Below are 27,415 nucleotides of genomic sequence, written 5' to 3' on the forward strand. Positions count from 1 at the left end.
AAATATGTTCTCAGAGAAGTTCATTGCATTTTTAAATGTCGCTGGATCAGTCTGCCTTACCAAGCATTTCCCTCTCCTGTTAGACTACTATTCATCTCTCTCCACCTTGTACTACACACACAATGCACGCTCAGTTCTCTAGCCTGATCTCACAGCCCGCACACCGGCAGCTAACCAGGTCTTCACCGCACCAACTTCAACCGACTCATCTTGGGCTCTCTCCCCCCCCTAGATAAAACACAGCCAAGTGCCTCTGCCACGACCACCTAGAAGCACACAGACACCCAGGACTGGAGTACCTCCAGCCAGTAAGCACGAACACTACAAGATTCACATCTGCCTTCCCCACAATGCCATTAACAGCCCATTCCCTCACGACTTCACATTACATCACTTGTGCAAATTTAAAAATACGATTGCATGCGTTCTCTTACAAAGTTACGGATCATGGAATGCTGGATACAAACATCATTTGGTTGATCTGACCTACATGAAGCAGCACGGATGTCGCTCTCCAGTAAAAGGCATTACTGTGGAAGGGAATGCGCAGATTATTCTAATTTTGAGAGGGTCACTAGTTTTCTTGGCCCAGTATGACCGCCAGCATCCATATTTTATAATAAAAAGTGTTTAGACTGCTCACATCACCACCCTAGTGGTCCTATGGAGCGGAGACTTGTCAGTAGGGGTGCAGGTGCAATCGTGCCAAGTTATGGAGAACTGCTCAAAGAGCAAACCCCTTTAATTTGTGTGTGCAACAGCCCAGGACACACAAACCTAAGATCTACGTGCTCTACGGCGGGAGCGAGAGCATTAGCAGTGATGGAGCACATTTCTGACAACGTCTGCAAGATCATTTTTGCTTCGGGTGAATTTAGAAGCCAGCATCTCAATGTCTGAAATGGTAGAAGGTGCTTTGGTTTACAAGCAACAACTACATTTGTGATTTGCCCACCATGTCACTTCCAGAGCATAGATACTAAATCGTAATTCTGATGTACAACAATGCTTGACATGAAGCTTGCATAATTAACACATATCATAGTCTCATTATAGCACTGAAAGGGAAATTGGTCATACTTCTGCTGGCATGTTAAATTGAGGAAGTGTGGACACAGTACTACCATCACAATGCAATTAAACTATGTTCTGCTGGACAGGATGCCAGACATTTCTAGGTGGAAACGTAGCGGACACTCCGCACTTATGCTATTACGCGATTAACTAAAACATTGACATTGGAGGCATCACACTCCCATTAGACCCCTTGTTAAGAGTTTCCGGGATGGAATGGTGTACGTGTTATATGCGGACATGGAGAAATAACCCATGAATTTGATGGTAGCGTCTTCCTTTGTGTAGTCTAATTCTACAAGAGCATGGACTCACCACCTCGTCAGAGTTGATGAGTAACATCATGGCAGGCTCCAGGTGTGACCTTCACAACTACATGCATGCAGGGGAGGGTCCACATTCGCAAACTGTGCAGAGAAGGACTGTCACCACATGATGCATTGGGGGTGAGATTATTTTTTAACAAAGTTAGGAGTAAAATGATTTTTCACGTAGTAAACAAAGTAGTTCTCACACTCTACTGGTGTATTTTTATTGGCAAGTAAAACATATTTTGTTATACAGTTGTTTTGCCGCCAGTTTTTTTTTCGATAAATGTTCATAGAAAAATAAAGAGGGGTTGGGTCATGGGATAAAAGGGGTAAATATTTTTTAAGAGATTTTTAGATTAAACATTTTCATTAAAAAACGTACTGAAAAAAATACCTGGCGGCAAAAGAACATGGACCCTATATCTTCATTTCTAACAGGTATTTTTGTTGTAGCACATACTTCTTTCGCACCTGGTAATTCCATAAAAGGAAAGGATGTGTTTTCTGATCTTATGCATGGCACGTATGTATGGGATGTATAAAGTACAACCTAGCTGGGAAGCAATGGAGCGCTGTATATAGGTCCTTTCGATATAAGTTAACAGAACTGCAGCACTCCGTGTGACGCACAGTGCTCTTGCCTCTGGACGGGCCACTAAGAGCAGTGCAGGCAGCAACAAGGTGCACACTTGTCCTTTGGTTTATTTCACTGCGAGTAGTTGCCTACTGTTAGGGAGTAAATCTTACTGTCACTATACAACCATGCAGGTGGTGGTCAGAATACTGCAGAGGACCTCTAGAAGGACAAGCAGCTGGAGTTATATCAATGGACTAGGAAACTATTGCAAATGGAAAGGGAAGGCTGGATTTTAGAGGACAAGGTATGAGATTTTCTATATGTGTGTATGTTTTTTAAAGCTATTAGAAACCAATATACAGTTCCAGAGTTATGCATGCATTTGCACAGTAGTTTAGAACACAACTTTACATGAACAAAGCAATTTACCGTATCATACAGAGAATATGCAGCCAGCACATGGAATAAAGCTTGTTGCCTGGAGGGAGAGAAAAAGTTGCAGTATTACCCACAAATGTAATCATTTTGTACGTTAGCATACATGTAATTTCTTAATGCATGTAAAGGTCAACAAAAAGAATAACTTGGAAACACATCAAGTACATTAGACAGCAAAAACAGCACAGATGATTGATGTAGAAACCATTTGGCGCAATAAATGATGTAGGATACGCCGGGATTCCAAAATCTCACTTTGGCTGTTAGCTGCTTCCTCGAAAGACACAGGTTCCGCAACTCCTCTCTGGTCTGCCTCTTCCAGCAGTGCTCACGTCAGGGGGCTTCCCCGGCGTAGGAAACTCTCTGCTTCTTGTGATGAATCAGAGTTGATTGCCTCAAGGACCCTTCTCATGTGGCCTGGGAAAGGCTGACGCTTCGCGATCCTGACCCTGGGGATGGTGTTCTGCGGCTAGATCACATGGGGGGAGGTGGAGGGCTCAGGTCAGGCGAATTGGGAGAACCCTCTAGCTAATTTCCCTAGTGATCCCATGGTCTTAATGGCCCATTTTAAAACTGATATTTTTAAGGAAAAGAAGAACAAGAACAATAGGGACTGGGACAAGGAAGAGGAGCTGAGAGGCACATGATGATGTGCACACTAGTGGTTCTAATGGCCACACTGGATCTTTGAACATTCAAGGACTCTTTGGGCGCAGGCCATTAGAAGCAAAAGTAGAAGTGAGCAGCAGCAGTGGAAGGAGCAGAAACAAAATGCAGGGACTGCTGCCATGATTTCAATGGAGTGCAGTGCTGTGAGAGTCATAGAAACCAGGACTTCATTCTGGCGGTTGCTGTTCAAAGGAGCATGCAAGGGATGCAACAAGCTCATTTCCGGCAAAAGCGGGCGGCAGGAGTGTGACTGGAGCGGTCAAGCTCCCAGGACCAGACGTGCAATGAGAAGACCAAAGTGGCAGCAGGTTCAGTGGATGCGCAAAAGACCTGTGAGTTGGCCTTCATTAGGTAACCCTGCAGTGCTCCGTAATAGACCGCCCGCCGGCTGCCAACGGTCATATTGAATACTGAACTGATGAATTAAAGTGTCCCAATATACACAATGGAGGCAAACCGGAGGAAAGGGATTATAATAACCCCTACCAAAGTAGAGCAGGGGCAATATGCAAACAAGACTGCAACCATCCTTGCCAAAGTACACAAAGGACAATAAGTTGCAGCCAGCATTGCCAACGCTTAGAGGAGGCAATACTGGAATTCAATAATAACCAGCATTGCCTAAGAGGATAGGGAAATTATTTTCCTAAAGAAAGAAATGTGAACTGGTGTGGTAGTAGAAATCCAAAAGGTGGCAAAACAGAAGCAATCCTTTTACAAAGTCTCAAGAGGGAAGAGGTGCTTGACCTGCTCTACAATTGGCAAACATACCAGTGGAACAAACAGCATCAATGTGCATTGCATCCTTATTAAAGAAGTTGTGAATTTCAATGATGTTGAAAGTAAAAACTACTTTCTTCGAAGTTGGAATCAAGCCACATAGTAGTAGGAGGTTTTATCCTGGCAAGAGAGTACACCAGGAAAGGGACTGTTCGTGGTTACTGGACCAGGAAGAAAATATTGAAGCACTGCATTGTGATGGAAAAGTGGTGTTGAAAAGAAAGTGGAAAGTACACACAGGTGTTTGATGAACAATGGTAAAAACCATTCTGATAAAACATTGTTGTTCATGAAAGAGAAAGTTGTAAACAGTTGTTTACCGAAAAAGAGGAGTTACTCTGAAATATTGACTGACAGTGTGCAGACAAAGCTTCATGATTTTTTATGAAGGTTTTGTGGAAGTTTGACAAGCGTTCTGTCGAGTGATAAACTGCTGTGGAACAATCCAAATACCAAGTGGAATACTCATTGAGTGGGGAAACCTTTTGCTGTGAGCAAGACTTGGCTATTGAAAAACTTTTGTAGAACTGGATTATTGAAAATAATAACACCGATTTGAACTTTGAGTTGTAAGATCTCGTTTTAATCCTGGGGAAGCGTGACCAGACCCTGGTTATAAAGATATTGTTATGCAAAACTTTATGTGAGAACCTAACTATTGTTTTGTTGAATTTGAACGGCCATCTGATACCTGTATGATTTGTTGTATGTATAAGTGTTAGGGAGAGATACCTTTTGATGTTAGAGTGTTTTTCCTTTAGTCTTAGTTTCATAGGTAGGGAAATCCTCTTTCGGTTAGGGAAAGCAAGGAGTTTATCAACCCCCATATAAGTTAATAAAATGGCTAATTGTGAACAACCTCCATTTGTCCATCTCGTATTTCTGACCCCTCACATTCTCCAGCATCCTCCACTCATCCAAGTTAAGTATGTGTTTTCTCTTAAAGAGCTATTCTAATTTCCTTCTTTATGCTGGTATGTTCCATCATTACCGTCAGCCAAACGGCTATATGGTTCATTAGTCTAATGCATGTAGCATTAGCATGCTACTAAGATATGTGGCTTAGGAAGTTCCTAACAAGATTGGGAGTCCTTATTCCCTAAGGGGGAGTCTCTCCCAGTGAGGTGCCATTTGCCAGACCACTAAGAAGGGTCCTGCGGAGGGGGCTCAGCTCCCTAGCCTCAAAAGGGGAGGAGCTTGCTTGGAGAGAAGGGATGAATGCCTTTGATTTGTGTCACTACTTTGCCAGTGGAAACAGTCCCAATCACATCTCCATAGCTGATACGTACGAGCCAACTCCCCTAAGCCTACCATTCAGAAAAAAGGGGGTAAAGGAAATGGGCCCACCTTTCTGAGTAAACTTTCACAGCCAAGTTACAAAACCTTACCTCCAGACCATCAGTGTGTGAAATCTGCAAAGTGTCTGGTAAAATTCTCAATTTCAGCTCGAGTTAGTGTGCAAACCCATTGTTACTTTAAATCCCACAACTACTCAGAAGTTCAAATGAAAGTGGTGAAAAGAGAAAAGAAAGTAAGATCAGAGCTATTTAAGTTTCCTAGAAAAACGAAAGGTTCTCATCCCGTGAGCATTCCGAAAAAGTGAATGGCATAAACTAACACTGTAGTGCCATCACAGAACATGGCATTTCCCTCTAATACTGCAAAATGGTATGTCGAAGAAGCAGGTTTTCACCATTGAATCATTAGGTCTAAGCCAGGTGACCTCCCTTCATTCCCCTTCCTCAACCTGAATCAACTCCTTTGGTCATCCTCAATAGTTTCCTTTTAAGGGACTGCACCAGCTGCTCAAAACGAGGTACACGATGTTTTCATCCAATCTACAAAGAGTTCCAAAATGTATCATCTAGAACATCTATCCCATGATTGCACATTATGTGGCCCTCCAGATGCTTAGCCCAATTCCGAAAGGCACTTTGCCCCCGGCCACTTCATTCTGGCTTTACCCCCAGTACAGACCAGGTAAAATAGAAAACAAAAAGGATGACAAAATAAGGATACGTTATTAAACATCTTGGGAAGGTTCCTTAGGCCAAACTGCTAAGGATTTGAAGACACAAAATACAATTTTTTGTCGCTAATTGGTGAATGCCATATGGATTGCAGTCTGGATTTCAATGTACTGATAAAGCTGTATACACCTATACAAGTACAAAATCTGGGGTTGGTCCAATAATACTACATACATTAAACCAACATTATTAAGATGTTACAATACTGTTTGTTTGTTTTATTATTTGTATCGCGCACCAGACCCGAGGGTATCGGAGCGCGGAAAAAGAGGCAAAGTTCTCAGCTTTGTTACAGTGCTGTGCATATATACATTCAAAAGGCAGAAGTTCTAGGTAAATACATCGTAAATGAGGAATGCAAGTAATGTACAGTGAAAAAGTGGGCAGGTGGAGAGAAATACATATGATATAGAATAATATACAGGTGGAGATAATATACAGCATTAGGTAGAGGGTGAAAGTGTTCTGGGCACATGTTTAATAAAATAGAGTTAGGCATGTCAAGGAGGTCCGTGTAAGGTACATAGGATTAGTGGTCATTTTTTCTTTAAGCCAAGTGATGATGTTTCATCGAAAGTGAGGGTAAGTTTGGTTTGTTCTTAAGGCAGGTGGTAGGGAGTTCCATAATTGGGCTGCTTTGACTGGGAAACTGACCCCCCCCTGTTTTGGCTCGTTTAGATCTAGGTGTTATTAGTAGTTTGGAGTTGGCCAGTCTTGTCGGTCGATTCGATGATTGCCTTGTGAGTCTTTCAATGAGGTAACGCGGGCGGCATTATTGAGGCATTTATGCATGAGAGAGGCTGTCATTAGTCTGATTTTGTCATTAGTTATGAGCCAGTTGTTCAGTCTCCTTGTCTCGTAGAGGTAAACTTTTTTAGAGATACCCAGTGCCGCTCTGAGGGTGTTATTTTGAAGTGTCTGGATTTTATTGATGATTTGTTTGTTTACGCCCAGGTATAGGACATTGCAATAGTCTAATCTTGACAGGATCAGGGCTCTGGCTAATGTGATACAACTAGGAGTTGATAGGAAGGGTTTGGCAGCTCTGATGAGCTTACATGTATAGACCGTGGTAGAGGCCAGGGTGTTAGCTTGTTTGGAGATGGAGAGGGTGGCGTCTAGATTGAAGCCAAGTGTTTTGACTTCTTTGGCAACTTTGATTATATTACCATCAATGTCAAAACTGGAGTATTTGGGACTAAGTTTATTGATATTGGGGGCAGTGCCTAGGATGACGAGTTCTGTTTTGTCATCATTCATGCATAGACCATGGGTGGCCAGCCATGCCTGGATGAGGTATACACCATTAACCAAGGCCAAATCTTTATCATAATCTCCTATCAACGGTAAGAGGATCTGAATATCGTCTGCATAATTAGTGTAGGTGATACCAAGACCATCGAGATGATCAAACAGGGGCTTGGTGAAAATGTTGTACGTTGTGGGTGACACGCAGGAACCCTGCGGTACTCTACAGGTGATGGGAAAGGGATCAGCGGAGGCTGATGGTGAGAAGATCCGCATGGTTCTGTCTTTCAAGAAAGACTGAACCCATTTGATGGCGTCCTGAGAGAAATGTGCGGCTGAGTCCAAGTGATTACAGAGAACTTTGTGGTCAACCAAGTCGAAGGCAGCCGACAGATCACGCAGGAGCAGTAAGGCGGTTTGGCCATTGTCTCTGAGGGTATCGATCTGTGCCTTGAGAATGATCAGTGCTGTTTCAGTCCCATGTTGTGGTCTAAATCCTGACTGGTGGAATCCTAGTAGATGTTTTTCGTCGTATTTTTGAATTTGGAGGTATCCTACCCTATCCAGGATTTTAAGCAGGAATGGGACAGTGGTGATAGACCCTTCCATACCCAATAAGCCTAACTACCTTTTTTGAGAAAGGGTAGTACCCAGGATTCTTTGAGGTTGTTAGGGATGGTACCAGTAACAAATGATGGATTGATGAGTTTAGAGATAAAAGGGGATAAATCTCCAGCTGCATCTTTAATGATTTGGGCTGGGCAGGGGTCTCCTTGACAATTAAATGGTTGGAGCGTGAAGATGATTTTCTTAACCTCCAGGATGGAGACTTTCGTGAATTTGAAGCGATCGGAGGGTTTCTGGGTCGATTTGGGTTTGTTAGATTGTTGTACTAAATTCTGGCGGTTGTTTTGTTTTTTGGCAATTTTGTTTTGTAAGCTTGTTATTTTATTGGCAAGTGCTTTTTAGTTAGTGCACCAGTTTTTGTCCTTTACGCACGTGTCTGTGTCGGGTATGGGGGATTCGATCTCTTTGAGAATGTAAATAATTCTTTGATACTTGAATTGGCTTGCGAGATTCTTTTGTCGTAGGTATTGTGTTTGGCAGTTATAATTTCCTTCTTATAGAGGGTGGATATATTGGATAGATTAGTCTTATTGTCATCTGTTGGGGAAAGCCTCCATATGGCTTCACTTTTTCTTTTTTCTAGTCTTAATGATTTGAGGTGTGGGGTGAACCAGGTGTTGAGGTGTTTTATAGGTTTGCATTTTCTGCTTTTTAGTGGGGCGATGGTGTTGAGGGCCGTGATCATTATTTTTTTATATTCCTCGACTAAGGTGGAGGGGTTGGCAGAGTCCAGGAGAGAATTGGTAGTATAAGCGGTGTTCATTTTTTCAGCAGTGATGTTTTTTTTTAATTCCTAGTGGGAATAGAGGGGGCCAGTGGGATATTTTTAGGGAGTGGCGCTATGGCTTCTAGTAAGATGGCTATGAGATTGGTCCAGGATTGTGGATTGGTGGATATGATAGTGGCTGTACAGTTGTGGTCAGCAACCCAGTCAAGGGTTCTCCCTTTGTTGTGGGTGGGGGATTTTACTTTTTGACTGAAACCTAGTTCTGTTATGGAGTCAGCGATAAGTCCTGCCTGCTGGTCTTTAGGGTCGTTAAAGCCTAAATTGAAATCAACTAGTAATAGGACGTGAGAAGAATTCCTTAGGTCGTTTGAAATAATGGTGAGGTCATCTTCAAAAGAGCCTGGGGGCCTATATAGTAGATGGATCGTAATGGTGTTGGAGCCAATAATGGGTATTTTGGCGGTCACAGATTCGCAGGATTTAACATCAAGCGCAGGTGCTAATCTTATAGCAGGCTAGTTTTGGCTATTATGGCTAGGCCTCCCCCTCTGGCCGTTGTTCTTTCGGCTCTAATTATTGTATGGTTCTTGGGGACTGCCAGCATAATGGCTGGGCCAGTTGCTGTGTGGAGCCTTGACTCAGTTATGGCGAGGAAGTCATCGTTTTCAGCATGTAGAATATCTGCTATTTCTGTGGCATGTGCCACCAGAGAACGGGGGGCGAGTTCTGGCCGTAGTTGGTGAGCGGGTGGTGGTTTCTAAATTAGGTTCGGTTATGGACCTGGCGCAGGGTTCAAATAGTTTGGGTAGTCTAGATCGAAGTCTTATGTTTCTGGTTGAGATATTGCACGGTGTGTTCATGATGTAGTTGATCAGTGGAGGGTGATTGGGGATAAATGTGTTAGTGGAATACTGGGGCTTGTGTAGTAGTGATGTCAGCAAGTCCTTCGTGAGAGTGTGATTTAACAGAGTGGACTGGAGTATGGTAGAGGTATGGGTGGGCGGTGGAGGTAATGGATAGCATGTGTAGGATAGTCCTTAGTAGAAATGTGTAGATACCTGTGACGTACATGTTGATGTAACCCAGTCTGTGGTGTGGCCCCTGAGTGGGGGGAGAAGGCAGGTGAGGCAATCTGATAGCTGGGTGCGCTTACAAGTGTGAGAAGCTAATATGTGGGTGGACTCCTGGGCAATGTTCAATTCAGGATCTGCTAGACTGGGTGTACGTAGTAGTGCGGAGATAGGTCAGGGTAGGCTAGTTCAAATGCAGGCTTATGAGGCATAAGGCACACTAAGGCTAGAAACTTTTTATCCCCAAAAACATATCAACATTTCCGCTGGTGAAACACTGAAAAATATTGATGCTATGGCTGAACTTGTTGCCGGTATTAATAGTATTAGGTGCCAGACAGGACATCCTTCAGAGCAGACGATTGGGCCAGATATACAAGCAGTTGAATACATAAGAAGCTGCTAGCCATCTTAACAAAATGTGCTGTACTGAAAAAAGACCACAATAGGTTCTTGGGGAAATTTGCTCAGTATCTTACGGCAAAGTGGCACTGTGTAGCGGACAGTCACATTTCTCTGGTGTTAGGTATAACTGATGTATGGCCTGGCAGAGTGAGAAACTAGTACAAGCAAATTATGAGTGGCTATAAAGAAGGGCACGATTACAGATTTTAGACAAGTATTTAATAGGGGAATTTTTTTTAGTTTGTTTTTGCAATTTTTCTTATTTATTGAGTTCCCCCTTAGGTTTAACGCCGTGGAATATATGCATTTGTTGAAAGCAAGGCACGAAAAGCTAATTGATCATTGTAACACTATAATAATACAAAGAAACAGGTCTCCAACAATGGCGCGAGAATTATTACTGGCAAAAGCAACACAGGATTGTAGCTTCAGAAAAAGGGATTGTACAAAGACTCAACAGTAACTCTTGAAGTAAATGACATTTTGCAATCTGGACCTAGCTTGCAAAACTTTCCCTGTGAACGTAGACATTCAATCAAGACAAGCCATCAGCATCCCAAACAGGTAGAAGCCGTGTCTCACTGCATTTGCAGAAGGCAAGCAAGTCAGAAACCTACACCAGCCAGGAATTCATTGGGGTGCTTGATAATCAGGCAAGCAACCACAGACATGCAAGCTCACGAGCAAGCACTTGAGTGACGGTCAGCATATAACAAACTCATCTAAAGTGCACGCGCGGTACAGTAATTGTAGCAAAACAGCCAGTTAGGCATGCTTTAAGAAATCACAGGGAATAAACAAAATGGGCCATTGGCTAAGTATCAAGGACGCAAGGAGTAAAAATCAATCCAAAGAGCTAATTGGTTTGTCTTTGTGAGAAGGAAATTGACTCTTGGACAATATATATTGGTTGATCAATCACATGTGAATCTGCCGAGCTTACTAATGAAGTCAAGGTTCAATTCACTAATAGCAGCGGGGGAAGTTGGGTGCGCGAGGGCCGTCTGCCTGCCTCTTGATTTCCATACGATGCGGACACATGTAACTTTGCAAAGACTAAACTTAACTGATGACATGGGAATGCCAAATCTCCTGGCGGCCAAGGCATGACCTAAACAAGAAAAGAAATACATATCTATGTAACAGTGGAAGAAGACAGATCATTCTGTATTGCACTGAACGCGGTCAGCGTGATGAAATCCATCCGATACAAAGCACACCTTTAAAGTTAGTGGGAGCGAGAGACATGCAGCCTAAAATACCCAGGAGGCACATGGTGTGGTCATGAACAGTCTTTAAAACACCCCTCTGGTACTACGGGGTGACCTAATTGCTATAAAATCGAGAAGAGACAAACTACCGAACAAATGGGAGGAAGAATTGGAAGGAAAACTAAAAGGGATTACAAAATGAGGTAGTAAATAACCCCAATTGGAAAACGAACCTAGCCCTGAAACACATTTGTATTTTGTATTTGTATTTATTAAGTTTATATAGCGCTTTACAATATAACAACAAGAATACATAGCATATATAAACCAGAAGCATATTTGCAAACATGACACAAGCCTTTAAAAAACAGTAAGTCGAACAATTTTCCTAGGATAAAGAACAATTGAAGGAGGGTGGAGGAGAGAGGGGGAGATGAGGGGAGGAGATGGAATAAGATGGAATTTCAAATGAGCAAGGGAAGTGTGAGAGGGGGTGAGGGAGAAGTGAAAGGGAAGTGAAGAAGAAAATAGGGTTCGGGAAAAGAGAAGAGATTTTAAGGAGGCATGGAAGGAGTAGGAGGTAATGGAGCGGATAGAGAGGGGTAGAGAGTTCCAGTGTAGGGGGGCAAGGAGTTAAAAGGAGCGGAAACTAGAAGAGGCACAAGGGGAGGGAGGAACAGAAAGGAAGAAGAGATCAGCTGATAGGAGGGAGCGGGATGCAGTGTAGAAAGATAGGAGAGAGGAAAGATGGGGGGGAGCGAGTTCATGAAGAGATTTAAAGACGAGACAGAGGAAGTGAAATTTAAGTTGGGAGTGAAAGGGAAGCCAGCCAAGGTAAGAGAGCAAAGATGAAGGCCAACTGCGAGTGATCCAAAAGAAAAAAAGCTGAAATAGCGCTCCTACAACTAAAACAAAAATACTACATTAGCGCCAAATTGCTGGCATGACAGTTCTGTGAAAAGGGTCGAAAGATAACTTTACTGACACTAAAAGACAAATGTGGTCAAATACAGGCATCCAACAAGGAGATGGGGAAATAATATTAATAATGCAGGACTATTACTAGGCCCTACATAAAATCAGACTGGCAGAAAGTAGATAAACAAAAGGAATACTTAGAAAAACTCTCCCTCCCCCACATCTCAAATGCAGACAAGATATTAGACAGGGATATTCAGGTAGAGGAAGTCCTCAATGCAATCAAAAAGCTCCCAAGAAACAGAGCTCTGCGCCCAGAAGGCTACCCGGATGCCTTCTACAAGAAATATCTAGATGTGCTAGCCCCAAAGCTAACAAACCTGTTCAGCAGCTTCCAAACCAATGGGAGCATAACAAGCTCAATGAACGAAGCCAAACTGGTAGTCTTTCCCAAACCAGGAAAGGATCCATCACTCCTGGGGTCATACCGACTGATAGCCTTAATTAATCTGGACGCAAAACTGTACACAAAGATTCTGGCGAAGAGACTAACACGATTGCTCCAAACGCTCACAGGCCCAGACCAATCAGGATTCATACCCACAAGACAACCTTCTGACAATACCCGCAGGGTGTGCCACCTAATCGAGAAAGTAGAACGCACCCACATCCCAGCTATCCTCATGTCCCTGGACGTGGAGAAAGCTTTTGACAGAGTGGCATGGACACAACTCTTTCACACAATGGAAAACATGGGATTCGGTGCAGAATATCTGCAAATTATCAAAGCCAACTATAATACACCTTTGCTGCAAATACCCTTTAATGGAACCCTATCAGGACAGGTGCACCTGAGTAGAGGCACCAAGCAGGGAAGGCCCTCTTTCACCCTTACTGTACTCTATATTCCTGGAACCCCTCCTGATTTGGATAACTCATCAGATAAAGGGTATAACGATGGGAGGGGTCGAACATAAAAGCATGGCCTTTGCAGACAATATGCTGATTGTCTTGACGTCCCCAGAACCCTCACTCCCCATGCTCATAAAAGAACGGGACCAATTTGGCACCATATCCGGTCTAAAAATAAATAAACAAAAATCTGAAATATTAAACCTTACTGAGGACCCCGCTACAGTAGATAGATTGGCTGAACTACACAATTGAACAACGCCCCAGAAGGGATCATCTACTCAGGGATCAAACTAGTTGTCCTCAATAGGTCAGATCTACAACGCCAACTATCCGAAGCTCGTAGCTAAGCTGAAAGCAAACCTGGTGAAATGGAAGCTGATGGTTATAAAAATGTTGGTCTTACCGAAAGTACTCTATTACTTTCAAACGCTGCCAGTAAAGATCCCGAAATCGTTCTTGAGGTCTCTGAATAAAAAGGTGAGCACCTTTATATGGAAACATAAGACTGCTAGAGTAGCAATGTCAACCTTAACAGCCCAGAAAGACCAAGGTGGATTAACCCTCCCACACTTCCGTAGACACTATGAGGCAGCATAACAGAGAGTCATAAAAGAATGGGTAGCGCAATCCCCCCAATACATCTGGGCCAGACAAGATAGGGCTGTGGCGGGCTCCGACCTCTCCAACCTTCTATGGCTAAACAAACGCTCCAGACACCCCAATAATAAGATAAGTTTGGTCATAGGGGTGGGGATCGAGGCGTGGTACACAGTGATCAAAAGAGGGGCCCTAACGACATTCCCATCACCCTTCACACCAATCTTTTGGAACCCAGACTTCCAACCGGGGATGGATTGGACCACATACAACAACTGGAAACAAGCATGATGCTGCAAGATAAGAGAGCTGTATAAGGGTTAGGCCATAATGACATATCAGGAATGTAAACAAGTATTGGGCTTTACAGCCAAGGAGGAATTTAAATACACCCAAATAAAACATTGGATTACTCCCCCCCCAAAAAAAAAGGAAGCAACCAGAAGACAGCTGACCCCGTTAGAAATCAACAGACAAAGGCTCCAAAAAAAGAGTTTTGAATCTATACAAATTTTTCAACGACCAAGGGGAAGAAATACAATGGAAATATATGAAACAATGGGAAAAGACACTGGGAGAGCCCATTGCGAGGAAACAACGGGAATACGTATGGAACATAATCCCCAAACTAAAACGCTCAATTCAGATGCGAGAAATGTGGCAGAAAGTCATACTACAGTGACACTACACCCCAGATAGGCTTCACGCAATGTACCCATCCACTAATGACAAATGCTGGCGAGGATGCCCCACGAAAGGGGACTGGAAACATATGGTGGCGCTGCCCAAATCTCCAGCAGTTCTGGGTGGACGTGAAATCCCAAGTAGGCAAAACGAGACTAAGGACAGACCAACTGCAAGACAAGGTATGGTTGGCGGGACTGTGGGAAATGCGTTGGGGGCCCCATACGAAACAGCAGCAGAGGGGAGTAATGACCCTGGTGATAGCGGCATGGCTGACGATAGCCCAAAACTGGAAACAAAAAACATTACCCTGGACCCATTTCGGAAAGACAGGGGACACATCCTAACCTACCTACAAAGTGATTATATGCTCCAGTGGTGCCCACATAACATTAGAATCCTGGACATTCGGTAAAGCTACCTAAACCCCGACGGAAGAAACGGACCACACCACCCAGGGGCGTAAGGGGGAGGGACAAGGGAGTTGGGGGGGAACTGACGACACAGTTGAAGTACAGGTCTATTTGCAAAACCAATAAAACATGTTTTAAAGAAACAATACCCCCTCCAATCGCAGGAGGGGTGTTGCAGGGGCTGCACTGCTGGCTTTGGAACCAGGATACCTGGTTTCTAATGCTGGATTCCATTACTTGTTCAAATAGTTACACACGGTTCACTGCCTCCACTTCCCTGGGAGTAACTGAAAAAACTTCCTGAAATCCATGTGTACCAAACCAAAAGGATCGCCAAACGTAATCTTACACCGAGAATGTGACCTCCGCCCATTGTGGATCTCATATTATACAGCGCTTATACACAGGTGAAGTGTTTCAAGGCGGGAAGGCAACAAGGATATACAGTAATCATTCTTATGCCTTGAAGATTCTGAATGATCAAAACAGAGAAAGAAAACTAGAATAATAGGCCAGATGACATTTTTTAATGCTATTGGCAAAGTAACCTCCTGAGAGGTTTAGACGTCTTTAACCTGTTTTTAGCGGTTTCCATCAGGTGCTCATCTGGCAAAATGCTGTAATGTTGTTTCTTGTGTACGATTCGTGCTTTGATGGTACAAATACCCAATCCAGCTGGTACGAATTAACCACTGCCTCAGCTCTTCAGACTCCCAACACAGATGGTCGATGCACAAGCGGGTAAAATGGGTCGCAAGCACTAAATGCACGGATTCCAATCACTGCACGCAACCTAAATGTGAACGGGAGTGTGACCGGTTTAATCGTGCTTTCTAGGTAAATATTTTCAACGCAGGCAATGTGACCAGCCCAACCCGTTAATGACGCTTAGAGCTGAACCCTGACAGTGCAAGAATTAGCAGAAGCTGGCAAGCCTTGCCCAAGCACAAAGCAAATTCTGGCCAGCGGGTGAAGCCCTGTTAATGCTGTGGCGAGCACTCTTCCTTCGCATAACATAGAAGTCATCCTCAACTTTCCTTAACCCTCCAAGTAAAAAAAAATCTCATATAATAACCAGGACCGAAAGCGAAGCAGTGCAATCGAGAGGCGACCACAGCTACAGTGGGCCTTGCAGGCAATCAGAGCACTAGGAGTAGAAGACATTTTAAATTGGGCTCTTCTATTGCGCTTCATGCCAGAGGCCAGCCTCTCCGCGATGAGCAGTTTTGCTTGGTGGTGTCTTGCTTCCAGGACAAGCATGGTGGCCCCGAGCATCCTTCCCCTTTTCTAAATAAATTGAACTTTATCCAAATGCACATACTCGTTTTAAAAATGTGTTTTTTGGTTTCTGATGTATGCATTAGTCGAGCAAGATCCCACGGATACTCCAAACCCCCTGCTCCCCCAAAAAGGTCAGGAGCACCTCATTTGCGCTGATCAATTCACTCGGCTAAGGTGTAACTTCTAAAAGCTCCCTTCTAAACGTGCAATCATCTGCCCAGGCCACAGATTCACTTTTACAGAATTGCACTTCAATTGTTAAAATAAGGTTATTTTGGAGGTCTTCCTAGTTGATTTTGTGTTACTTCACCGCTATTTTATACATCTTTGCCATTTGTACTATAAAGCCCTCTAAACCCTTTAAACCTTGGAGCGCGTTACCCACAATCGATATCCATGCCCGTATGCATTGTAAACATTCAAGTACTACCTGATCAAACCAAAAATGCTCCCAGAAGGGTCAGGTAAAAGCAAGCAGTGGGCATTTCCATTGACTAAAAGGCAGCATCACAAGTGTCTCAGGAGGCCAGGAGATGGGCAGTGGGTGTGGATTAGGAGAACAAAAACAGTGTAACATAAAGTACACTTCGAACCACTAGAGGGCGCTAAAGGCAAATCGAATAATATAAACCCGGACACTCGCAATTCATTATGTTTAAAGCCAAGATTAAAACCTTTCGAAGGAAATGCCACTTACTTCACCCCGTATCGGTCCCGGAACATGATGTGATCGCGATATGTGCGGTTGACGTCAAGATCGATTTGCCGGATGTCGGGAGACAAGGCCCTCGCCCGAAGTTTCAAGAGCTGAAAAAAAACAGCAATAATTTAGAGAACCTCGTTAAAGGCTTCACTCGGTGGGTGTGAGTGGGTGTCATCACGTTGCATTTACACACACAGAAACAGATTCCGCCACCATGAAATCCATAACTTTAAAACCCCCATTATTAAAAAAACAAAAAAGCAAAACACTGCAAGGACAGACATTTCCCACCACGCACAATGCTAACAGTTTGGGCTCTTGTGTAGGGGTGGGAACGGCACTTTCCAAGCACAGCCGTAGTCGTATTAACTGGCCATGGATGGTAGCAGCTGCAAAATGGTGAGAGTACCTTGGCATCTAATAGCGGTGCCTGGCAAATGCCTAATACTTGTACACAAGCCAAAAATTAAAGTTACTCACCGTAGTCACTAGAGGACTCTTAGTCCCCTTTCCTCCATCTTGTGAGGTTCCAACATGGGGACGGTACCGGATTCTTTGGCAGCGAAAGATTGAGCTTCCCCTTTAAATTTAGAATAGAGCGCGGGATGTGGCCTCGGGCATTTGAACACCCTGCCGTGGCCCTGCCCTCCGGCGCCTCCCCTCAGTACCCTTTGAACACATCGGACACTTAGCTGCTTGGCTACTCTTAGTACAGATTAGCCCTTGGCATACTAGCAGGGGAAGGTGGGTGGGTTGTATGGAAGTAAGGGGACTGAGTACTTTAGTCACTATGGTGAGTAACTTTAATCCTAAGCCCGCCCCATCCCCCTTCCTCCATCCTTGAGGGCGATTCCACCGAACAAGAATATAGTGTGGAGCTGTGATAGCCTGCCTCATATCGAGGACGAAGCAAAAAGGTTCTTCAGAACCGCCTGACCAAACTGCATCGTGCCTAGAGCTGGTGTCCAGTGAGTAGTGCTTACAAAAAGCCGACGGGGTGGCCCAAGTAGACGCCTTGCTCATGACATCCCAAGAAGCATGTCTCAAATGCAACTGTCGTGGCCTTAGCTCTGCCTGCATGGGCATGAATCCCCCCGGGACTGGTTTACCCACGGGCATGTATGACTCCGCAATGGCCAGAACCATCCAACGTGCGATAGAAGCTTTGTAAGCCTGAGAGCCAGGGGCGGGGCCCCCAAAAGTCACAAACAATGCCTCAGACTTCCTAAAGGAAGTTGTCAGAGACAGAAAACTTGAGGATCCTCTTGAGGTTCAAGGAATGTAGAACTCTCTCTGCTACTGACTGCGGGTTCGGGAAGAACATTGGCAGGCAGATTTCTTGATTCAGATGAAATGGAGAAACCACCTTCGGCAAAAAGTCCGGGTGAGTTGGCAAAATGACATTGTCGTTGTGAAATATGGTGAACGGCTTGCACGAAGACAACACCTGCAGCTCACTAACCCTGGAGTTGGCTGCCAAGTGTGGCAAGTATCCACCTGAACTCCAGAAAGAGCCATGTGTGCTGAAAAAGCCAGTGGACAGGTGACAGGGTCCAGACCCTTATTACGAGCCCAATGGCAGAACCTAGTCCATTTGCTCTTATGCCAGGACCTAATCGAGGGCCTCCTGAATAAAGTCCCAGTTGTCATCCCAAAATTGAGCATGTCTAAGCCTCAGCTGGTCAGGAACCAGGCCGCCAGTGCCAGCTTGGCCGGGTCTGGATGTTCCACTGCCCCGCCCTGCTGCAACAGAAATCCCCTACTGGAGATCGGAAGGTGGCCGGGAACCTGGGAGCACAACTGCAACAGATCCGAAAACCAGGGTCTCAATGGCCAGTGGGGCGCAACCAGAATGAGGCTGCAACCCACCGAAGCATGGAACTTGAGGAGGGCCCGCTGGAGCAGAGGGGTGGGCGGGAAAATGTAACACCTGCGGCCGTGCCAACAGATCAGGAAGGCATCTAACAGAGAGCCCGGACCCCATCCTGCCCAGGAAGAAAACTGGGGGCACTTGGAATTCAGATGGGAGACGCAGGTCCACGAACCCCCCACGCCCCAATGCTGGAACAGGGGAAACAAGGAGTCTGTGTGGAACTCCCACTTGTAGATGTTGAACCCCAAGTGGCTCAGCAGTCCGCTTCTGCATTGCTGTCCCCCGGGAGGTGGATATGTGAAATCCAAATCCCCTCCATCGGGGTCCATTCCCAAATCAATACCCCCTCCATGCAGAGCAGGGGGTAATTGGTTCTGCCCTGCTTGTTCAGGTAAAACATTGTTGTAGAATTGTCTGTTCTGACCAGAACCATCCTATCCCTGATGAGGGGCAAAAAACGCCCTGAGGGCCAGGCCCATTGCCCTGAGCTCAAGCAGATTTATATGCAAGAGGGATTCCGTCCTGCACCATGCTCATGAATCGCATAGCACTCCAGAGTAGACCCCCAGCCCAAAAGGGAGGAGTCAGTCTTCATTTTTATGTTTTTTTATTTATAAAGCGCACAACAGCCCATAGGCATCGCAGCGCTGTTACAGATGTTCGACAGTTTGTACACCAGGGTAGGCTCCGGTCAGGTGAAGGTGGCTCTCACTGAAACCTTGCAATCCATCAGCCACCAGCAATGATCGGGAAGTAGGAGCGGTGGTATTGGGATCCTGTCTGACTGAGACCTCATCTCCTGGTCCTAATTGGCCACCAGGTCGAACTGGAGGCGCCTCATCTTGAGGAGAGTGTGTTGTACAGCGAGCACACAGGAGGCCATCAGGCCCAGAATGTGCTGGAACCACCATGCCGAGGTGGTCATGTTGGCCAGAAAGTGCCCCAACACCTTGTGAAGAGACAGAAGGCACTAAAGCATAGGGAACACCTGCTGAACGGTAGTGTTCCTATGCACTCCTATGAAGATCAGTTCCAGTAATGGGCACAACTGAGACTTCCTCTGGTTGAGGGAGAACCCCAGCTGATGAAGGATATCTGCCAATCCTTGGCAGGAGTGTACCACCCCTTGGGGTAAAGCCGCCCTCACCATCCAGTCGTCCAAGTAATCATACACATGATAGCCCTCCAAGCGGAGAAGGCCCGCCACTGCGTTCAACAACTTTAAGAAAACGTGAGGGACCGAGTTCAGGACAAAGGGCAGAACCCTGTACTGATAGTGGTACGACAATCATGAACTGCAGTAATGTACAATGCTGCTGGAAGATGGGAACATGCAGGTATGCATCCTTGAGGTCCAGGGATCACAGCTAGTCCCCTGCACACAGAGACTCAGTTATGTGCGTGGGAGTAATCATCTTGAAGCTATCCACCGGTAAAGACAGATTTAGAAATTACTGGTCCAGGACAACCCTCAGGCCAGCCTGGTTGTGCTTGGGTACCGCAGAAATCCACAAGAGGAACTGGTTCTATCGCCTGCATCTCCACGAGCAAAAGGACCTCGCGGGACCCGATCTGACGAAGAGGGAGAGAGGATGGTAGAGGTAGAGGAAGAAGAAGACTGAAGCCTGTGAAGACTACGGACAGGATCCACAGGTTGCTGAAAAGACCCTTCCAGGTGTCCTGGAACAGAGTCAAACACCCCCCCCCCACAGAAGAGAGCTGTGTTCTCTGACCTCGACATCACTGCTTCTTGGTGTTAGACGTAGGCCGAGGAGTGTGAATGGAAAAACCCATGCCACATCCTCTGCTGCTTCCTCCTGTTGTCGCTGGGCAACCTGTTAGGTCACAGTGTACCATGGTCCCAGAACCCCTTGATGCAGGAGAAAGTGCAGAGCTTGAACTCGGTCCTGCCCTGGGACTGAGGGAAGGATTTCTGTCCTGGTTTTATCAGGAATGCCGGGGACTTGGCGGTTTGAGTGTAGGTTTTTTTTTCTCGTGAACTCGTTGGTTGACGAATGAAAAAGGTCCACACCCTTGAAGGCCAGATCCAGGATCCGTTGCTGCACGTCAGAAGAAAACTTAGTGGCATGCATCCACGCCGTCCTTCTCATCTCAACCCTGAGGCACAGCTCTCTGCTGGCTTTGTCGATGTGGGAGACTGAAGACTCCATGAGGTACTGTGCAATTGCCCCAGGCATGCGCCAGACCGGCGAAGGACACTTGCTTGTCCGAGGGAAGGTCGGGCAGGAACTCCATGAACTCCCACCATAGCTTCTGGTTAGCCGCAGCCAAGAGGGCATCTGCATTGGCTTACCGCAGATGAAATCCTGAGATGGATTAACAGCGCTTTCCCAAAGACTTTAGGACTTTGCCCTCCTTGAAGAGACAACTGGAGGTGGCTCCCGTGGAGGAATACAATGAAGACAATGGTTTAGAATATAGGGAGGCTGCAGCCACCAATTAAGAATGAGGCTGCGGGTGGGAGGCAAGGAGGATTGGCTCCCCATCTGTCTGCCTAAACCTGCTGTCCAATTTCTTGTTCATCTGGGCATTGGCCCTGGGCTTCTCACAGACCTTTTGCGCCACCTGCAGAACATCCTTCTGGAGAGGGAGGCCAGACCTGATCGTGGTGCGTTTCCCCAAGACCCCTGCTTGCACCGACTGCTGGGGGACTTCCTCGGGCAGAGACACATCAAAGAATTCCACCAGGCCCCGAAGGCGATCACAAAAGGCCTTAACGGGTGCAGATGTTTCATCGTCCTGGGCATCACCATCGCCCCCCCTTTACACTGACCGAGCGGAATCCGGGCCTTCAGACAGGTGCCAGCGGGGTCCCCCCCAGATCCGAAGCCACAGACAGGTCCAACGGCTGTTGAGGGGGAGGCGTTGGTGGTAAAAGAGGAGGTGGAGGGGTCAAAACAAGCAGTAGGGCCTGGACCGGGTGAGGTACCAGCAGTGGAACTGGCAGCACTGGAGGAAAGGGAGTACCACCCAGATGAGGGGGCCGGGGCGGCACCACCTGCGGGATGACCTACTGCACTATGTCCTTCAGGAGCCCCTTCATCTTAGAGGAATGCATAAGGAAGAGGAAGTGCTCGAAAAAGCGGTCCTCAGAAGCCACCGTATACTTAGTCTTCCTGCATGTAGTTGTAAGGCTGTGATGGGTAGATGTATCCCTGAGGGGACCATAATATCGCTGCCGCTTTCAGAGCGAAGGGGACTGGGATCATCCTGCAAAGCCCCAACAATGGGCAAAAGCACTGGCGGGCCCTGGCCGGATACAAGATGGCTGCTGGCCTGGCAGGCTCCGCCACGTGCCTCTCTGCCATTTTGAAGTCTTATGCCAAGTCCAGACACGGGAAAATACAGCTTGGGTCTTGCATCGAAGCAGAGGCGTCGACCTCAGAGTTCACTCTGGCAGACTCTGAGCCTTCTGCCGGATGGCTGGTAGTCGTAACGACATGACTCTCAACCTCGGAGCAAGCTCTGGTAGGTTGGATGCCCTCGTCACCCGTGCAAGTAGCCGTGCTGGATCGTGCCACGGACAGACTCTTGGAGGTGGCACCTGACGATCCCTTACCCCCTGGGGTATTAAAAGAGGACGAACTTGGTTGTCCTTCAGAGGACAGCCTGGAAGGGTCCCCGGGCCCCTCAGCATGGGGAGCCTGTAGCTAGGATGGCCTGATGTCTGTCCCTGGAGTGCCCGAAGAGCCCCTGGGCCCCATCAGCTTGGGAGCCGATAGCCTTTGAGGCCTCGGCCTGCCACAACCTGAATTTGAGGAAACCCGATCAGTGGGAACCCCAGGGAAGGAGTTGCCGTGCTGTGGAGATTTGCTGAACAGGTGGCCTATCTTCTCTTGAGGAGAGGCCATGGAGAGGAAGTCCTTAAGGTGGTACAGAGGAGAAGTGTGGAAAATCTCCATTAACTGCAACAACCTATTCCCCAATGGCCTGTGACCGAGAGCCCTGTAAGCCGAACATGCGTCTCAGCGGTGGTCGGGCCGCAAACACTCGAGACAGAGTGCAGGGGGGTCCAAGGCCGGGATCGAGCAGTCGCATGAGGCACATCTCGTGAATCCTCCTGCAGCCGACATGCGCTGGGTGAGGCGAGGCACCAAAGGGAAGTTAAGCAAGATTGAAAAAACAAAACGGGGAGCAAGCAGTAAGCCAAAAAAGTCTCTGCGCTGGCTGTCAAATTCGACATCTTCCGTGCAGAAAAAGGGAGTGAGGTGAGGCGCCGGAGGGCTGGGCCTTGGCAGGGCGTTCCCACTCCTTGCACGCTATACTAAATTTAAAGGGGAAGCTCAATTTGTCACTGCCAAAGGTTCCAGTACCGTCCCCATGCTGGGGGATGCCCACAAGGATGGAAGAAAGGGGGCGGGAGTACTGTTGGTTTTGCCAATGCTGGTTTTTAACAGAACTTGAGTGAAGGACACGTATTGTGCTTATAAATCGAGTGGCTGAAGGCAGAGCTGGTTAAGACATTTTTATTGCACCAGTAGTGGGTTTACATCTCCAACCAAGTCATTAACTTTCAGAACACTGCTTTGAAAAAACACTGGCAGGCACTTCGAGTCCACATTTTGATGGTAAGGCTTAATTAAAGCAAGCTCAACTAGTTTCCATGAGGAGGTGTTTTGGGCGGGGCAGGAACTGGGTGCATTAATGTTTTGGTGCAGAACCAAATAACACTTGCAAGCTTTGTGTTCCTCATATGTTATTTCTCCCTATCTGTACTCTGATGCAATAGTTTCGGCTTATAGGTGGCGTAAGCAAGCGCCACAATAGCTCAAACTAGTAAAGGATCCTTGTGCAGGTATTCGTTAGAAAATCGTTTTCCCCATTTTGTCAGTATATTAAATAATTCATTTATTTTCAATTAAACATTGAATATATATATATATATATACATATATGGTCTGAGCAAAATTCCAATAAACCTGCTTTCTTCGTCTTTACAGGTTGCACATAATGGCTCCAGAGTGCTTTAGGTGCACGTGTGCTTAAGTGAGCAATGAATACAGGCACTTTTGATTCAGAAAGAATGGAACGGACACACAGGGATATATGGATCAAAGAAAGAGGCTACTTGTTTCAGACCTCAAGCTGCTCCCAGGGGTTTTGAGGAAAACACAAGCTGGACAATGCGATGAACGTGTACTTCTCCACCTGTGCACCATACTCCCTGTCCCGAATGGTATGTTTAGTGTTTAGACAAATTACGAATGGTTTGCTATAGTATTTGGATAAAGCTACAAATAAGCCGAAGAATGTTTAACTTTTCAGGAACTAAATGTGAATAACTCCATTTAAAAACAAATAGCAATTTAAGCGCTTTTTAAAGTATGCGCCCCCAGGCTAAAACACCTGGAGGGCCTCAAGTTGCCCAGCACTCCACTAGAGAAGCTTAAACTCACTGCACCAAAACACAGGAAGCCAGGGGTCGGTCGGTCTCTCTCGCACAGTGCGCTCCCCTCCCACACCTTTCCCCTTGACACAGAATGCCCTGCAGTTTTAAAAGACATGCAATCTTCCATTTCCCAAGAATCCAGGTCCAGGACTACTCCTTCAAATGTCAACAGAGCCGATCGCTCTACAGAATGATCACGCCCATCACTCCATTACCCCCTAAGCCAGACTGGCCTACAGGATACCTGGAGCCATCCTTCTGAGAGGCCTCTTCAGCAGAGTGTGCCACTGTGCCGGGCATGCGTGCCCTTATCCCAGTGCTTCTCTTCCTTACTACCATTCCGACCACTCCCTCACAACACAAACACATGCACTTTAGAATGAGATTTTATTAAGAAGACATTATTCGACTCGATATATTTTTCAGACGAAATGAGTTCAAATACCTTCTGAAAGATGAATTTCGGTACACTCCTACACTCAGAGGCGTTGCTGGGGGGTGGGGGAGCTTAGGGGGCTATAGCCCAGGGTCTTTTGTTTGTAACCCCCATAGAATCTCAGGGTCTACAACCAAGAGGCTAGCTAGCCCCTAGTCCCGACATTAGTGTAGTCCCGGATCTTTTGCAGACCTAGCAACACCCCTGCCTACACTCGAGCTTACGTAATGTTTTCCACGGCAGTGGTGAAGTGATTAGAATCGCACAGAGCCCATCAGATAACATGAAAAAATCGGTTTAACAGCAAAAATATTTCTGGCCCTGTAAACATTGTTGCAAAGAGTAGTGGAATAAAAATTTTAAAAAAATTAAAAGATGTGGAAGTGCATTTCTGTCAGTTTCTGCTCATTTCCACCTCTGAGGCAGAGCCCAACATCACATCACCTTCTAGAACCATAAATGGGACACTTTGTGATGCTTCCTGCAAACTCAACGCCCCCTCATTAGAGAACATGAACAGTGTCCTCAGTGGTGCGCATCCAACTAGCCAGGTCATCCAAACCTTTTCCACCCAATAAGCGTCTCCCCCCGCCTTCATTGGCCCAGTACCGGTTTGCATGCTAGTCTCCCAAACTTCTTCAGGGGTCTAAAGTATTCAAGGTTAGTCGCCCGAAACGCAGCACAGACATGATCTGATCATGGATAACCCGCACCATGTCCTGGCCTTCTCAGACATTGTCTAACTAAGCTTTCGCACCTCCCTTCAGCTCCCAAAGTCCTGACAACTGCATAAGTGCCCACACATAGGGGAAGAAGGTGGAGGCTTAGCCATCATCAGCGTCCGACAAGGAAATTAGCCCAAAGCATGCAACTTTTGAACAACTTCTCAAAGCCCATCATCAGTCCAACCAACTCCCAAGTGCCTCACACAAAAAGCAGCATACGTCCTTCCGAAACAACTTTTCACAATACATTTTCACGGTTTCAAAACATGCAATCACATTGGGCGACAAACATCGGGACTGAAGGCACCACAACACCAACAACCAAACCATCTTTGATGATGTGCACATCCTGGTCTTCAACAAACTGCCGGCCACATAAACACAAAGGTGGACACATTTGCATCCTTGTGTTGAGGCTGATCCAAGAACGCCAAATGACAGAACTCTAACCATGCTCTGGTACAGGCCATACCATAATTAACTACCACACAGAGGGCAACCTTGGTGCCAAGTTCTTCTGAAAACCTGAAAATGTACCATCTCTGCCTTGCAAAATCCAACCCAACACTCTCAAGAAAGCCCTCTTGGCAACAGAAGACCCCACCAATAGAGAACCTGATCAATAAATATGACAACTTGCAACATAAGCTGGCGCAGCTGAGACTACCAGGACCTGGTTCTCCCAGTTCCTGTGCAGCCGTGTCTACCAAGTCAAGATGGGATCCATCTGAAATCGATAAACTGTGGTGCCGAACAAAGATTGTCGTCCATTCCTACTAAATGTCTACACAGCTCCTCCAACATAGGCCATCACATGTGCACGCACAAGATCCAAAAATACTTAAAAATGGGGCGTTGCTCTTGGAGTCCAACCCCATTCCAACGATAGCAGTGTAGGCAACAAAATAGGTGTTGTCCAAATGGGGAAAACAGATTCATAGGCCCGGTTGCCCCATCAGCTCCATTTGGTTGTACAGCTACAACGGTGTTGGTGGTTAATCCCGTTATGTAGAGGGCACCTTCACCCGGACCACTCCACCCAATCACCAGAGAGAGGAAGCAGACTTTTAAAAGTTGTGGAAAACTTTAAAGACAACTCTATGGCATGACCTTCCGCAAAGACAAATCACCACGCAAGGCTTTTCAACATGTACATTGCCACCTTCAACCTACTGTGAAGATGCCCAAGCCCATCTCACCTCTGCCCACCTTCACGTAATCGCGGTCCCTTGTAGCCATGTCAAGCAGATGCATTAAGGCACACAGCACTTCACAAACAAAACGTATATAAACAGAGCTTGATCAAACTAAGGTCACTTTTTTTTTAGACTAAGCCCAGGGCATGCGCAATGCAGAATGTAGGGAGAGTAGTGTAGGTGACAGCCTTCCAAACATCTAAAGGGATGAGTCTCTGCTAAGTCACAGAGAATACCTTGGTGCCAACATGCATCGTTACTGAAGGGGCAAACACAGCTGAACTGCACAGCGCTCTGGAACACACTATTCCTTTCATGGGGAACAGACTCTAAAGACACCGAAACTATCAGGATCAGGCGCGAGGCACAGCTAGTTTGCTCACATCAGGATTAGATATTTCCAACTTCAGGGTATCAACAGACCTACTAAACGGCTTCCGAGGGTTAGTGAGGTATCTCATATGACAGCAGAAGCAAACCTTTCCCAGCTAGTTCCAAAACAAAGGGGGTCAGCCAGGAAAAACCATATGGCTTAGTGCACACCACACAGTGACGAGGATTCACCTACTAACCACAAAACCAACAGGTAACCCCCATCTTCATACAGTGCTCTGATAGAGAACTTCATGTAAGAATGTACTATAATTTCTGAGGAAAGGTTGACATGCTGTGGTCTAGCTCCACTGGAACCAATTCGCACTGAGATATTGAAGGTCAGATGAGGCACAGAGGTCAATCGACTATTTCTAGCCCCTTGCTCCTCTTTGTGGGGCAGCAGCAAAGGGGGGCTGGGAGCGGTGTTGCTGGTCAGCAAGGGGTTACGTTTCCTTCTCTTTCTGATGTTACAAATTCGATGGTGGACTTGCTAAGCCCCGTCACATGAGAAATCTATATAGAGCCAGGGCCCATGATAAAGAGTGAGGCTCCCACTAGCCAGGCCTAAAGTCACTGAAAGAAACTACAATCACACAGCCCTCTAGGCACTCTGCTTCACCACAAAGATACTCGTCAAACAATCACTATTACCGGGAACCCCATGATGGAGGAAACTCTACTTCAAGAGCCCAGAGAAGTCTGCTCCAAGACTTGAAGTCCCT

At 46.2% G+C, this 27,415-nt stretch overlaps 1 protein-coding gene across 2 annotated transcripts in view; it reads right to left on the minus strand.

The window, feature by feature from the left end:
• Positions 1 to 27,415, minus strand: part of USP6NL (USP6 N-terminal like) — a 1,148,352-nt gene that overhangs the window by 237,140 nt on the left and 883,797 nt on the right. For both annotated transcript variants that reach the window (XM_069629707.1, XM_069629706.1), the window contains exons 7-8: positions 16,673 to 16,782; positions 2,392 to 2,440 (exon numbers count right to left, since the gene is read on the minus strand). In XM_069629707.1, the coding sequence (XP_069485808.1) occupies positions 2,392 to 2,440; positions 16,673 to 16,782 (159 nt within the window). The remainder of the gene's footprint in view (positions 1 to 2,391; positions 2,441 to 16,672; positions 16,783 to 27,415) is intronic.

Source organism: Ambystoma mexicanum, chromosome 12 (genome assembly GCF_040938575.1).
Source record: "Ambystoma mexicanum isolate Mex_15411 chromosome 12, UKY_AmexF1_1, whole genome shotgun sequence".
Taxonomy (NCBI): Eukaryota; Metazoa; Chordata; class Amphibia; order Caudata; family Ambystomatidae; genus Ambystoma; species Ambystoma mexicanum.